The sequence below is a fragment of the Emydura macquarii genome, unplaced genomic scaffold (assembly GCF_026122565.2).
Source record: "Emydura macquarii macquarii isolate MOO-44397 ecotype Brisbane River unplaced genomic scaffold, CSIRO-AGI_Emac_v2 contig_67, whole genome shotgun sequence".
NCBI lineage: Eukaryota > Metazoa > Chordata > Testudines > Chelidae > Emydura > Emydura macquarii.
This window is the reverse complement of record NW_027130204.1, coordinates 8018642-8034689: the sequence shown is the minus strand read 5'-3', so window position 1 is coordinate 8034689 and position 16048 is coordinate 8018642. Positions and strand designations below refer to the sequence as shown.

Below are 16048 nucleotides of genomic sequence, written 5' to 3'. Positions count from 1 at the left end.
GGCAAGTGTAAACTACAGCTGGAACTCTACAGGAGCTCTGCTGCTGAAAGTTGTTCAAAGGATGCACATATGGCCTCATTCAAAGCCCAGTGAAGTCAATGGGAGTCCTTTCATTAACTTCAAGGTGCTTTGCATGAGTCCCTTGCATGAGCCCCTTGCATGAGCTCATACCTTAGCTGCCCTGCACGTGCCTAGGGATAACCATCCACCTCTGTGATTAGCAAAAGCACTATATGAAACCCAGGGTGGAGGGGAGGGTGCAGCATTTTCCCATGATATAGTCTCCTCTCCTGGTAAAGTTTCCATAATCAGAAGACTTTGCTAGAGTCTGTGCTGTATTATGCTAGTGTAGAGACCCAGTAGTGAATCTAGCCACTTAGGTTATGTCTACACTGCGTTTTAAAACCATGACAGCAAGTCTCGGAGCCTGCATCTACAGATCTGGGCTCACACTACAATGTTCAGGTTTGGGCTGATCTTGGAATCTGAAACCCATCCCCCTCCCTGGGTTTCACAGTCCAAGCTCACACAGTTATTCTCAGCACTGAAGTGGGAGCCCAAGTCTAGATCCAGGCTCCAAGACTCACTGTCATGAGTTATTCAGTGTAAATGTACCCTTAGGTTAAGAATCACTGATGTGGGAAAACGCCTTACATTTTGCAATGTACAAAAACCAAACGAACCTAAAATCTTCAAGAAATGTGTGATGTGGAAGGGTATTGATAACAAGTCCTATATGGTGATGGCCCCATCAAACTTTTCTTTTCTACGTACTGATCTTTGAAGAAGTTCACGTTTGGATCTGGCCCTGTTTAACAATAACAAGGATGAAGGAAAACAATTTGATAATGAACATATTTTACAGTCTTCAGGCTTCCAAAAGGTAATCTGAGCATTGCATCAGTTAAGTTAAAACTTGAACACTTTCACTGGAAGTATCTTTTCTGGCTATCTGAAAAAAATTACTCTCCAGGCTGATATTTCTCTGACTTTTTCTTAGCACACAAGTGAATTGTTTCTGGTAAGTTGGATAAAGTTCTCTTTCACCACTTTTGAGATCAGAATGAAGACAAGTGGATTTTAACAGTTCAGAAAATTTTCAGATGATATTTATCTGCTTCCATAACCCAAATGTGGCACCTGGGTCAAGATACCAGGCGATGGGCATGCTATAAAAATAATGACGAGAAGAGAATTTGATTCATTTAATGTAAAAAAGATAAAATTATAAATATTACAAAATAGAGTGCAAAATGCTACTTTCTATTAAGTTTTTAACACTGTTTGGAGAAGTGATGCTCCTATCATCTGCCTGAGAAAATTAAATGCAAAGAGATTGCATGCATGTAACGTTATGGTTGAGATTTCACATGCATAAAAGCCAGGAAATTCAAAGTTATAGTTCCCACAGCAACCATAAGACAGCCACACTGTACTTTGCAAACACATTGCCAGGCATTAAAGCATGCAGAGCGAAACAAAATAAAACCTTTGTGCAAATGGGATGACTTTTGTGGGCTGAAATTCTCTACCGCAGCACTATATTAATAGAGCTTCTATGCAATGAATTAAAAAAGGGTGATATTTAATGTCTCTTTCTTTTTTAAATAACTACTGACACGGTTAGGAAAAGCCTCTTGTCAATTACCAAGAAGTTTCAATGACAGTATTGTTTATTAAGTACAGTAGAAAACCAAAGTAAGGCAACCTCTCAACTGGACACAGTATTTTTACTCTTTGTGGCCCTGATCCTGCAAACATTTTTGCATATGCTTAACTTTGCTAATGTGAGTAGCTCTACTGATTTCAATGACACTACCCACAGTAGTGCTAAGCATGTGCATAGAAATATTTGCAGAGTTGGGGCCTATGTGTTTAAATATTTTGTAGTGACATGTGCATCTCCTGGGTGAAATCCGAGTCCCACTGAAATCAATTGGAGTTTTTCTATCAACTTCACTGGTGCCAGGATTTCACCCCAGCTGTGTTTGCACCCAAGAAGTGGCTGCATTTCAATGCTGGGGGAGGTGATACACACTATATAGTAGTCAGAATACCTCATAGATCATCCAGTCAAGCCACTTAGTGTGAGGGCAGGATAAAGGTCCCCATTAGAGGGCCTATCAGATATGAAATAATTAATACATTTTATAGAGAACATGTGAAATCTCACTATGTTTTATATTATATTTTATGCTAATATAGTATCATCTTAATCTGATGCATCATCTCTCAGGAGATTATATCCTGCCCTGTCTCCCAAAGGAATCTGTTTGATGATCCAGTTTGACTATTGCCTGTATTTCTACTCAGAATACATTAAAACGGTGCAAAAATATTACTAATATTCTGAGTGAGAGATAATAATAACTCATTAAAGTCACTTCTCTAACCTTCCATACAACATTTTCTTCATCATTACGTGATTTTTCTAATGGATGCCACATTAACATAAAATAAAATGTTACAGTGACAGTAGGCGTGACAAAATATTTTTAAACAGTGATGATTTGCTTTCAGGCTTTAAGTCAGATTAACAGAACTAACGGAGCAAAAATTGGAACCTTATAATTTGTTATAAAAATCTGCTTCTAATGCAAAATATTTTTAAATGTACATAACACATATTCAGTTTTCGTTTTCCATCAAGTCTGGCCAGAAAGTTGTTAAGAATGATCTCTCTCCTTTAAGGCCCAATTTTGCAAAATAATGAGCATTCTACAGTGCTGCTCATGTCAAGGAGAGCTGAAAATGCTCAGCACCTTAACAGAGCAGACCCTAATTCTGCCAAACCAAGAACTGTGGAGCATTTTACTCCATTCACACATCCCTTTTAATGCATTAAAAAATGAAATGTTACTTTCAAAATGAGAGCAGATGAATTAGCATTTTGTTTCTTGTACTTATTTCTTTACATTGTTTTCTAAGGCATGTGTGTTTTGTCTAATTGGATATTTAAAATTTTAACTTACTGTATTTTAATAAGATGAAAAACAGAAAAGACAATGAAAACAGACAGCTGAATATCTGGATCCCAGTGGAAAGGTGGTAAGAAAAACAGATAGGATTGCACTGAAATTGCATTTGGAGCATAGTTCATGATCCTATACATATACTAATACAGTATAACCTATTACTTCCAAATAAAGCTTTGATGATTGTAAACATGTCTGATGAGTTTTCATTATAAATAATATTTAGGAATGTGTACAGTGTGAAACAATGAGGTAAATGGAAAAAAGAAATATTCAGTGTTTTTTCTGAGTGATGTGTTTATTTTTATACTCTTTTTTTTTTTAAGGTGGTGGCAATTCAAACAGTATGTCAAATTTCTAACTTGTGCCAGTTCCAATGTGGAAGTTGAATATTGGTGGCTTACTACAACATTTATCGGAATAATGGTGTACCTCCAGCAGTGACAGAAAAATCCGCTATGAAGGTATAATCTGACAATATTCTAGTTTACAGAAGGTCAGCTATAGAGACAGAGGGGGCATCTAATAACCTAGTTTTAGATGTGGCATTTATCTTTGTGAGTTAAGCATGACATCAGAACACCCGAGCAGTAAAGTCATGAACATGTTGAGTGTTCTGACAAGTCATCCCCTAGGAAGTGAAGACTGATGCCTTATCTACAGCTCAGCTATTATACTGGTATGTGCTGTTTATACAACAGCAGCATTAAAGATGTGGAAAATGGATTGTCAGTCAAAATGCTCATAATATTAAAAAGGTATTTTTATTTCAACACTTTATACATCATCAGCTATGATTTCAGGAACAGGATTGCTTAGAGGCAATTAGCTGCTGATGTTGTATAAATGGAGACAACATGAACAGTGATCTCTGTTAGAACATTTATCTTCACTTGGAAGGAAAAACTGAATAACTCACAAGTAGTATCCCCTTGCCTCTTTCCTCATGAAGATAAATTTTATAACAGAAATAAGCCATTGTGTGTTACATATTCATATATATTTAATTGATATCACAACAATCATACTGCCAGCTGGCAAATAAAGTTGTATCTCAGGGCTATGGTATCATCAGAGGGCTGTATTTTAAGGTTCTGACATTATATCCGTGAAATGTGTCTTTTTAAAATGTGATTGAAAAAATTGTGACAACTTTCCATGGTATTTTAACCAATTAAAATAGCTATATACATATGAACTAAATGTCATTGTATGGGGATTAAGTAGTCTCTGATGTCACAGTCCTACCACTCAACAATCAATTGTTCCTAGTTTCTGGAACTTTGATTTCAAGACATCTAGAATTTTTTTCTTGTCTGTCTCTGTCTACATTTCTGTGAGATCCTTACTGAAACAAATACATAAGAAGCAAAGGTATATTTTGTGCCCCTGCTACAATTTCAGTAAAAACATGTTTTTGTCTATAACTTTGTAATATCATACAAATAGAGTAAGTAAAGGAACTTTTGAATAAGGCCGCAAACTCATTCATCTCAGAGTTTTAATATCATAAAGCACTGAAACTACTCGTGTATGTTGACCATGTTAAAAGAACTTTCTGCTGTGTAATCCCACAGCTGTTTTGCGTAGCATTCTTTATTTATATCTACAATATATGTGCATATGCATGCACATAAAATGCCATCACTTTAAAAGCAGGAAGGACTTGTGGGTCTCTTCAAGACGGTGCACATTCATGAACAATGTTTAATTTACTATGAGAAGAGAAAATTTCCATAGCTGCTTATGGAAGTTTCACTTTTTGTTCAGTCAGTTTCTTTAACCATCCTAAGAGCTCTCAAAAAATGGAGGAGGGTGGGATTTTCTAAGGAGCCTAAAGGAGTTAGGTTCCCAACTTCCATTGACTTTCAGTAAGACTTGCACCCCTAAGTTCCTTATGCTCCTTTGAAAATCCCGCTGAAAGCCAAAAAACCTAACAAAAAACCAGTTACTAACCTACCCTAACTGTTGTTCTTCGAGATGTGTTGCTCATGTCCATTCCAATGTAGATGTGTGCTTGCCACGAGCACTGCCAGCAGAAAGTTTTACCTTCAGTGGTAACTGTCGGGTTGGCTCTGGTGCCTCCTGGAGTCATGCTCTCATAGCACTGGTATAAAAGGCCATGCCAACTCGCCGTCCCCTTCGTTCCTTCTTGCCGGCTAACTCCAACAGAAGGGTAGGAGCGGGGATTTTTGGAATAGATATGAGCAACACATATGGAAGAACAACAGCTACAAAGGGTTAGTAACCATTTCTTCTTCGAGTTCTTGCTCGTGGCCATTCCAATGTAGGTGACTCCCAAGCAGTTGCACAGGTGGAGAGTTTGGAGTTCATTGACAAACAAATTGTAGCACTGCTCTGCCAAATCCAGCATTGTCCCTAGCCTGCTGAGTGATGGCACAGTGAGACGCGAATGTGTGGCCAGAAAGGCCATGTTGCTGCTCTACAAACATCCTGCTAGGGACCTGTGCCATGAATGCAGCACAGCCAAAGATGCTTGGGCACTTGTGGAATGTGCTGTCAGGGCAGGAGCAGGGACTTTCACCAGGTCATAGTGTGTGCGGATACAGGAAGTGATTTACGATGAAATTCTCTGGGCTGAGACTGGAAGACCCTTCATCCTGTCTGCAATAACCACAAAAAGTTGAGTAGTTTTCCAAACTGATTTAGTCCTTTCGATGTAGAAGGCAAGCGTACGTCTGACATCTAATTAGTGAAGTCTCTGCTTTTGTTTGTTGGCATGTGTTTTCGGATAGAAAACCAGAAGGAATATGTCCTGGATTACTAAGCAATTGTGAAACTATCTTCAGGATGAAGGCTGGGTAATGATACAGATGGACCTTGTCCTTGAAGAATACCATGAATGGAGGTTCTGAAGTAAGGGCTTTAATCTCTGAGACCCTTTTGGTCGAAGGGGGATGTTTGACGATGCTGTGATCCTTAGACACAGTTGGAAAGTCTCACCTTGGTGCTAATGCTCGGGAATGACATCGGGTGTGCCGAAGTGTAGCCAGGGTGCTCCTTACCGAGGCCAAAGTACTCGGTGCTGAGTCCAAGTGACCCAGCTCCCACAGAGGTCAGAATGCTGCCTCCATTAGGATCAACCAGAGTCTAATGTCTCTATCCTTTTTGGTGCAGGGCTTGAACTCCCTACAAATTCTGCATTGCTCCTGCATGTGAGCTTCCCCCCCGACACTTGAGGCAACTGGAAAGAGAGCCACTCACAGGCATACCCTTGTGACAAGACTCATAAGGCTTGAAACCTGGAGAACGAGGCATCCTCTGGTGCCGGGAGGGTTACTCCCATTCACTAACTTTAAATCAACTATTAATAACTAAAACTTAACTACTACATTCAATCAACTATATACAATAAGACAGAAAAAGTCCACTAAAGAAGTATGCAGAAGCAAGAATGAGTCGTAGTTCCAGCGACTGTCATGAGTGGTAAGAAGGAACTGAGGGAATGGCAGGTTGGCAGTGCCCTTTATACAGGTGCTATGAGAGTGTGACTGCATTGGAATGGACATGAGCAAGCACCTGAAGAACAAAATTTTTCAAGTTTCTTGAATTCTCTGTGCAGGAGGCATTCCCCAGAGACATGGACAATAAAGGGGAAGAGATGCCGATTGGGATAAGTAAAGAGCATGTCAGAGATTTTCTGACTAATTTGAATGAATTCAAGTCAGCGGGGCCTGATGTTATTCACCCCAGGGTGCTGAAGGAATTAGCTGAAGAAATCTTGGAGCCATTGGGGATAATATGTGCAAACTCATGGTTGACAGGAGAGGTCCCAGAAAACTAGAGAAGGGCTAACATAGTGCCTATCTTTAAAAAGAAGAAAAAGGAGGAGCCAAGAAACTATAGACCAGTCAGCCTGGCAAGCTACTAGAGCAGCAAATACCTGGAGGATAAAGGGGTGATCATTAGCAGCCAGCATGGATTTACCAAGAACAGATCATGCCAAACCAGCTTGATTTCCTTCCTTGGCAAAGAAACTGGTTTGATACATAGGGGGAATGTGGTGGACATAACACACCTGGACTCTAGCAAGGCTTTTGACATAGTCCCACATGACATTCCCATAAATAAGCTGGAGAAATGTGGGCTCAGTGGAACTACCATTAAGTGGATACATAATTGGTTAAACAATCACAAACAAAGAGCAACTATTAATGGAATGATGTCAGAGTTGAAGGAGGTCTCAAGTGGGGTTCCACAGGGATCTGTTTTGGGTCCAGTATTATTTAACATCTTTATTGATGACCTGGATGTAGGAATAGAGTGCATACTGATCTAATTTGCAGATGACACAAAGCTGGGGGGGGAGGGGGTGTTGCAAACACTTTGGAGGATAGAGCTAAAATTCAAAGGGATCCTGAAAAAATTAGAAAACTGGGCTCTAGACAACAAAATGAAATTCAGCTAAGATAAATGTAAGGCTCTACATGTCGGGAAGAAAAACCAAATACACGAATACAGAATGGGGGTAACTGGCTTGGCAATAGCACTGCTGAGAGGGATCTGGGTGTTGTGGTGGATCACAACCTCAACACGAATCAACAATGCAATGCTGTTGCAAAAAAAGCAAAAGCTATTTTGGGTTGCATGAACATAGGTATAGCATACAAGTCATGGGAGGTGATAGTATTTCTCTACTTGGCACTAGTTGGGCCTCAGCTGGAGCAGTGTGTCCAATTTTGGTCACCGCTGTATAGAAAGGATGTAAATAAACTGGAAAGGATCCAGAAGCAAGCAACAAAATTGATCAGAGGGATGGAATGGAAGTCATATGAGCAAAGGCTGAAGGAACTGGGTATGTTTAGTTTGGAAAAGAGGAGATTAAGGAGGGAACATGATAGTGGTTTTCAAATACTTGAAAAGCTGCCATAAGAAAGATGGAGAAAAATTGTTCTTTCTTGCCACAGAGGGCAAGACAAGCAGCAATGGGTTCTAACTACAGTTTAGCAGATTTAGATTAAATCTCAGGAAAATCTTATCCTAACTGTAAGAACAAAAAGACAATGGCACAGACTACCTAGGGAAGTCATAGAATCTCCTTCACTGGAGGTTTTCAAAAAGAGTCTGGATAGCCATCTGTCTTGAATGGTTTAGAAGCAACGAATCCTGCATACTGACAGGGGGTTAGACTAGATGGCCCTTGCGGTCCCTTCTAAACCTATGGTCTATGATTCTATGGCAGCAGCTATAAAAATGTTGGATTTCATTCTGCTTTCACTTACACCAATGTTACACTGGTGAAACTATTGGTTTCAGTGAAGTTATCCTTGATTTACACTGATTTAATATAATCAAGCCCTTTGGTTTTATGTTAAACAATTTTCTGGAGAAAAACCTACATCATTGAAGTAATGATGTGCTAAAGCTATCCTGTTGAAAGAATTATGGGGTCTGCATAAGCCTATTTATACATGTCCTGTGTTGCATTTTATAGATTTGAAGAATTTTACGCATTCAGAAATGAAAAAAAAAAAAATTCAGTAATGTACAAATATACAAAATATATTATTCTGAAATCATATATGAATGTCAACCCAACAGAGAATTTTTGCATTAGTCACAAGAAAGAAGGCCAATCTTTGCACAGTTGAGGGACACTTGGCAACTTGCCAGCTGTTCAGAAGGCAAATGTAGTTTGTAAAGGCATTCAGATCACGGTGAAGAATCACAAACTGGGACCTGCATTCTCCATAGGCCTTACCTCCATATTAAAGATGAGGGCTTTGGCTTTATTTTGGTCCATGTGGCAACAAGAATATAACAGAAGACAGGAAAACATATCCAGTAAATCCTGTGTATTTTAAGATGATACGCTAATACAAAATTCAATGAGGCACACAGAGAGAGGATACGTAGGAAGGCAGACTATTCCTGTTGTGTCAAGTACTAACTTCTATATGAACTGTGTTCTGATGGCTGATACAGTAGCTGTCACTGAGCAAGGCTGATGCTATGTTTCTTTAAAAAAGAAGAGATAATTGTTTATTCTGCGAGTATATACATAAAAGAAATATTTCTTTTTGTAGTTTTTAAACTATAATTATGTAACTTCATCCTGGGATCCCTCCCTATGTTAAAAAATGTCAATGGGATTTTGAAAATGACAACTGGTTTGGCTGGTGACTGCAGCTTTGATACTGACAGAAGTAAAATGTTCTGGGCTAGTACTTGGCGCCTCACAGCACTTAATGAGGAGTTACTTTTATCTCAAGAATTTTGGCCCTTGTGAGTGGTATAAGATTTTTTTATCACATGGCTATAACATTACTGCACATATTCTGTCACCGCTGCATTACGCTACTAAAAAATCATTTGCAGTTACAGTTCATACTCTAGCATTTTTCATGCAGCATACAATGAAATCACATTAGATTAGCTATGACATTTGTTGAGAGACCCTGTAGAACATCTTGATTTTGCACTTTTTCCTGTTCATTTGTTATGATTTTTCTTCCCAGTTCCATTTAGTGGACAGACACTAAGAGAGATTTTTGCAGGGAACAAGGATAGTGACTGTCACAAAATAGTCTCACTGTTTTCATGTGTTACAGCGGCAATGGCAAAGAGGATTCCAAATGGCAGACAGACCTACTATGAAAAAACAGCAGGACAGCAGAGCGGAATGTTCTCTTAATCTAGGAAATTAGGAAAGCACATTGAGCTCAAAATGATATAACTTTCCCTATTTCCAATGTGCACTGCCATTACATGGTCTTTGCAACACATGATTAGGGTGGTTCAAGATGGGACTGGCTATATAATAAGGAAACCCTCTCTAAACTCTGCAGAATCAGGCTGTAATTCCATTATGAGGGCCCTGGTGACATAACTATGTTAGCAAAGCTCAAGTGATTTGTCAGTGTTACCAGAACCCTGAGGTGGAATTACAGCTTTAATTTATGGGTGTTTCAGGGATTCATTTCATACTATAAATGGAAATCTGACATGCTGCTGAAAACCACTAGAGGCGCTGAACTGCTGTAAGCAGCTTGTTGTTGCTTAAGCTGATAAAAGGATGTGGTGCTGCTGAAAACCAGCAGAGGCAGCAGAACTGATGGTAGTGTTCAGAAAAGTGTTTCAAAATAATGAAATATTGTATTAAGTTAGTAACTTTTAAAATTCAATTTCTTATGGGTCAATCTGAACAAAGGGTAAGGTGGTTTCCTGCCTGCAGGTGGAAGCAGGGAATTCAAAGACATTTCTGAAGTCAAACCCTATCAAGCCAAGTTCCCGCTGAAGAATCCAGTTAATTTTTTTGTCTTCAGCTGCTTACCTGAGCAGAGCTTTGATTTTGAGGCCTAATTTTTAGAGGTGCTGAACATCCATAAATCCAGTTGAAGCCAATTGTGAGCTACAGGTGCTCAGAAACATGTTAAAAATCTTTCATTTCAATTATTTTTAAATGTATTGAACTTTAGTAGTTGGATTCTCTCTGGACAAGAAATACATTTCTTATTTTTGGCTTCTCACACCTTTATTGCCCCTGAAGCTATTTGCACAGAACAGTCTGCCAACCTGGCATTTGCTATTACTCACAGAGGCTGATTTTTTCCACCAATCCTGTGGACCCCAGAACTAGGTTCCACTTCAGTTTCCCATGCCCATGGATATGAGTGGTTCAGCTTAAGGGTTTCAAGATATATGATACATTCTAACACCCTGATGGTTTGAGGGGAAAAAACAGACTCCCTGAATGCAATCTTTAGTTTCCACTAGGATGTGTCGTTGTCTCAGACACTAGCTGAAGCAAAGGCCTTTGACCCAGCAGCCCACAGCTCATTTACTATGCTATGCTAATTTACCACTCCAAGAAAAGTAAGATGAGCTCTGCTGAGAGGACTTTGTTTCCTTTACTTTCCAAAAATAGCTATGTTCTTCAGTCTCTAATACAACCATGATTGCATTTTATGAGTCAACAGATGGAATTTGAAGCATTTTGCTGTAAGGAAATTAAAAGCTGAATCAAAATCTTATATTGGTAAGAGGGGTATCAATAGACTCAACCTTTTAAAGTGAGGAGTGTCGAAAAGATAGAGAAAAGATTTTCCATTATAAAAAAATTGGGTAGGACAGTAATTTGACATCTGGCTCCAATTCCATGGCTGGAGTAGGCACTATAAATGTCAAATAATACAATCACTGCCACCACCACAATATAGGATCATCTCTTGTGAATAGATCATAAAAGGCTGCATCTTCCACAAATATATTTTTAAAGGGGATGGAAGAAAATCTGGTATAAGATAGCACAGAGATTGTTTCCAGCGGAACACAGATCAGATCAGTCCTATGGTCAATATAGTCCGGTTTCCAGTCTCGTAGAGCGGCCAGTACCAGAGACTTCAGATGAAAGTGAAAGAATGTTGTGGACAATTATAGTGTAATTGCCAAGAGCGGAAGTTTCTTTCTAATCCCCATTAATGAGTGGTTGGCTTATGCCTGGAAGAGGGAAGGACTCTTCTTAATTCGTTTTATCCTATCTAATGTGAATGTGAATATTCTCATTATCCATATAAAAGTTTAGTTCACTTTTGAACCTACTAAGGGCTCAGTCTCAATATCTTGTGGCAATAAGTTCCATTAAGTAAAAAGTACATATTGCTATGTAATTGCCAGCATCAACCCTAGTGTTGCCTTTAAATATAGGTATAACGTTTGGAGAGCTGGATTTACTACCATGATGGAAGAACTCTTTCCATCACTGTAGTGTCTACACTATAGCCGCACAGCTGTAGCATTTCTAATATAGATGTAACCTTAGTGGATATTAGAGCCTTCAAGATGCAATAGTATGTCCTGAACTGCATAAAGGCTACAATCAACGAGGGAACTTTTGGATTGGATTTTTTCTTGGCTTATGCAAAGTCATTTTGAAAACAGGCATAGACATGACATCCTCTTTTTTTGAGGGTTTATGCCAAAATATAGTAAGTTTGCAAATAGATATTAAACAATGCCAGATAATATTCTAGTCTAGTTTTAAAAAGTTATCCCCTTTGTATTATTTTCTGATCGCCAAACAACTGTATTGGAAACAGATGTTCTAGAAAAAAATGACATGATCAGAAGACTCAATTATTAACATGCTATTTAATATTCACCACAACCTGTTTTAAAGAACAACAGCGTGTTAACATTTAAACCAGGAGGGATCTGAGTACACTATATAATGTATTTGATGCAGCTCGTTTATGCAACATTCTGACAGATACAATTAATCTCGCGAAAACAACCACGGTATAACATAATCGCATATTATCTTTAAAGTCATAGAGCACATTTTTTCCTGTGAGAATTAGCACTTAATTAAAACACAATCTCAGGATGTAAATGAAAACTGAAAAAGAACAAAATTACCTTAAAGAACAATTTCAAATTCTAGACTGAAAAATGCATATTATGTAAAGAATTGGGGTGGGGGTGGGGGGGTGTCTAACCTCCAAATAAGAGCAAAGAAAGCAATAAGTACCTCCAACAAATGCATCACCAGCTCCATTGGTATCAATGATTTCACTCTGGTCACTATCTAAGACTGGGAAAGCAGTCACTTCATTTTCTACATGAGAAGGGGAAAAGAAAACATAAGTTATTTGCAAACAGAATTGGAAACACCTCAGTGCAAAATAAAACAACATGTGAATGTCTGTGCTCAACAACTCAACTTGGATGAAAAAGGTCACACATTCATTTACAAGTCAGTTTATACACCACATGGACACATGAGTATAACTGGTCAAACTAAGTGACAGAAAAACACAAGAAGATGTAGAGACAGATGAAAAGGGTGATGAAGAAAAATCCATCCTGACAAAACCAGGACCTACTGTCAGCCACAGATAGCTGATGCAACCTTTAAAATAGCCAATGCAGGTCTTACGAAGTATCAAGCACAGTAGGGAAGACCTACAACTATCTGAGTTAGAAAAGCTAAAATAAATGTGAAATAATTGAATAATAAAAATGTAAGGTAAATGGGAAAACTGATACATTTTAAGGGCAGTAAAACGCTTTGAAACTGCATCTCTTTTAAATATGTATCTGAGAATGGACCCTAAGAACACTCAGCCAAAGTATATTTTGTTTCAAAACCTTCAGTGACTTCAGCCTCTTTTCTTAGTGGTTTTTTTTTTTTTTAAAAGTATCTCTCCTCTGCAACTCACTACCTACTGGCACCCATAAAAACTATTTCAACAGATGGATCTAGAGCATCTGCACCTCCAATTCACCACCACACTATATCTTACTATAATTACACCACTTATGTATGATAACTTCAGAGTTCTAGGGTTATAAATTTAATATATGCCACTAATTAATCAGCTAGGGCTTTCCAGGTGGTAATGTCATAATGACGTGATAAAAATATAATGACTACCTTGTCACAATACCTTGTTAAAGTGTAAATTACCCCTGCCTCTGGTACTAAGTATGCATTAAAATGGTCTCAGAAAACAGATTTCCTTTGGCAGACAGTTAAAAAAAAATTGCCTGTCAGCCAGCAAAACTGAAAAATATCAGAGCTATCTTCACCCTTTAATTTTTGATAAAAATAGAAGTAAGTGACAAATAGTCCTTGCAATAAGTACAAATTGCAGGTATTTAGTCTTTTCACTACCCAGCTACACAGCAGATCACAAGATGGTTCATACATACAGTACTTGGCCAATACACAGTCACAAAAAAGAATCCCACTTTGGGAAGCAATCGAATTAACAATCTCAAGTCAGGAGTATGTATGTTGCAGAGGTACCAGAAGGATTCTGATTTCTGTGAAGTGCAATATATCAGCTCTACTGCTCTTCACCATCTGCTACTAAGTGAACCAGGCAAATATAATGATACTGCCTCCGGAGAGAACTGTTGGCTGCCCCATCAGGAAAGGAGGGGAGCGTTAGCAACAACCATGAATGAGAAGCAAAGGAAAAAAGAAAAGGGTATTAAAAAAATAAATAAAGAAGATGAATATTCCAGTTAAAGAGCAAGATTTAGTCAATACTCAGTGCATTCTCTCTATCCCATTAATAAAGCCATTTAGAAACCCACTTAAATGTTGCTGCCTCATGGTCTTCAAGAGCCAAGCATTTCACACCTTACACTACTTTAACAGATTTATTTGAACTGAAAATCAAGGAGTATAGATCTTGTATTGAACTCTGCCAGGACAGCAGAGCACATTCAACCATCTGATAAGGAAATATAACATATTTTGCTCACATTATGCAAAAACAATCCATAAAGCCAAAAACCTATTAAAGACAAATTGCAATGAAGAGGTTTGTTTTGTTGTTGTGGCCTTCTGTAGATTTCCCTTCCCCTAATATATACTTACACACAGATGTTCCACATAAAGTATATATGCATATATACCCGGATGACCTTATGTCTTGTTTTAGCCAGGACAGTCCACTTTTTAAGCCTTGTCCCAGATGTCCTAACTTTTTTGGCAAACCTGGGCATTTGTCCTGTTTGCTCTTGCCAATTGATCATCAGTTGGCAAGAACAAATGGGAAAAATGCCCAGATTTGCCAAAAGAAGTGGGGTGTGCCCCCCTAGGTGCGGAGGAACATTCGCGGGCAAGCTGCAATGTTTGGGGAGGAGGAGGTCTCCACTACCTCCGGGGGCAGCTAAAGGTCCATGCCCTGCATCCCAGCGGGAGGCTGCGCAGAAGCCTGGTCAATGTATCTTCGCTATGCCCTGCTCTTCTAATCAGGGAGTGATTGGGTGTCACGTGCTCACTCTGCAGCCCAATCAGAGGGCAGCACTGGTCAGGGCCTTAATTCAAATTCTTCTCTGGTTTCCATAGACTTCTGGGCCAGCTGGGCCATGGAGCCATGACTTGTGGCCCTGGGCCCAACCTGGCAATCCAGCTGGTAAGTGCCAATCTGCTTGTACTGGGGCATGGAACGCAACACAGCCTCCATCCCCCCACAGTGGCCTCATGTCCTACCGACCCCCTCTCCAGTCTACCTCCCACTTCTGGCATATCCCGGCCTCCCTTTACCTCCCCAGCACTGCTATCTGGAGTCTCTTGGGTCCCTACCACTATCTGGAGCCTTCTTCCTGCCTCTCTGCTACCCCAGCCCCTAAAAGGGTATTGCACCACTAGCTACATCATAGTCCAATAGCTTCACCTCCTGGCTCTGAGCCCAAAAGTATTCACATATTTGCACCTCACACTCTTTTCCTCCTGCTCCCGTCTTTGCTACTTGGCTCAATTGGGGGTGTGGTGGACTGTGGGGGAGTGTGTGCAGTGTCGACACCAGGCCTGCGAGTCATGTTTTTAGTTTAGGGAAATATGGCCACCCTACTACACACTTATATGCGTATATGTACATGGATGTGTGGGTATGATGTGTATAGAGAAGAAATAATGCACAAATGTTGCACTTTGAATAAGCTAAACAAAGAGTAATTGAGATTAAACAGGATTCTATATTCAAACAAACTCACATGAATGAAAGAGCTCCCACCACCATCTTCTCTTTCTCCTTACTTCTCCACCTGAGTCTTTCCCTAAGCTCCCTGTCGTACTCTCAAGTATGTACTGCACTATTCATTCTGTGTTAGATACAACAGTAGAAAACTCTGAATTATTTTAAAAAATAAATGCACCAATGACTTCAGCTGATATGATACAAACCTGCTTTATTGTCACAATTTTTCAGTTTTGTATGGGTCATCCAGTCTGTTCTTCCTGCTTCTATAACTTTATATATTTTTAACTGGAATAAGTCGGGTTTAGAAACCGTTTGTCTGGTTTTGCAGCATGTCCTATTTTGAAAAGTTGTCACTATTCCTACACATTGTACATGTTCAATACAGCAAATTATAAAACTGTTTTCTTTAAGCAAATGCCTATTACCATGATAGAACCTAATCACTTCTTTGGGCCTACAGTATTAGACTATTTCCCTTTTGTTTCAGCCTGCAGTTAACAACATACGTTTAAAATACACTGAAGTATTATTAAGGCTCTATCTTTAACCCACACAAAAGTCAATAGAGTTAAGGCTGCCCTTAATTCACTTTGCTATGCCCATGCAGCAGGATAT

The 16048-nt window shown here is 39.1% G+C and overlaps 1 protein-coding gene across 4 annotated transcripts in view; it reads right to left on the bottom strand.

Moving 5' to 3' along the window:
• Positions 1–16048, bottom strand: part of ADK (adenosine kinase) — a 488773-nt gene that overhangs the window by 18074 nt on the left and 454651 nt on the right. For all 4 annotated transcript variants that reach the window (XM_067539239.1, XM_067539260.1, XM_067539250.1 and 1 more), the window contains exon 10: positions 12466–12552. In XM_067539239.1, the coding sequence (XP_067395340.1) occupies positions 12466–12552 (87 nt within the window). The remainder of the gene's footprint in view (positions 1–12465; positions 12553–16048) is intronic.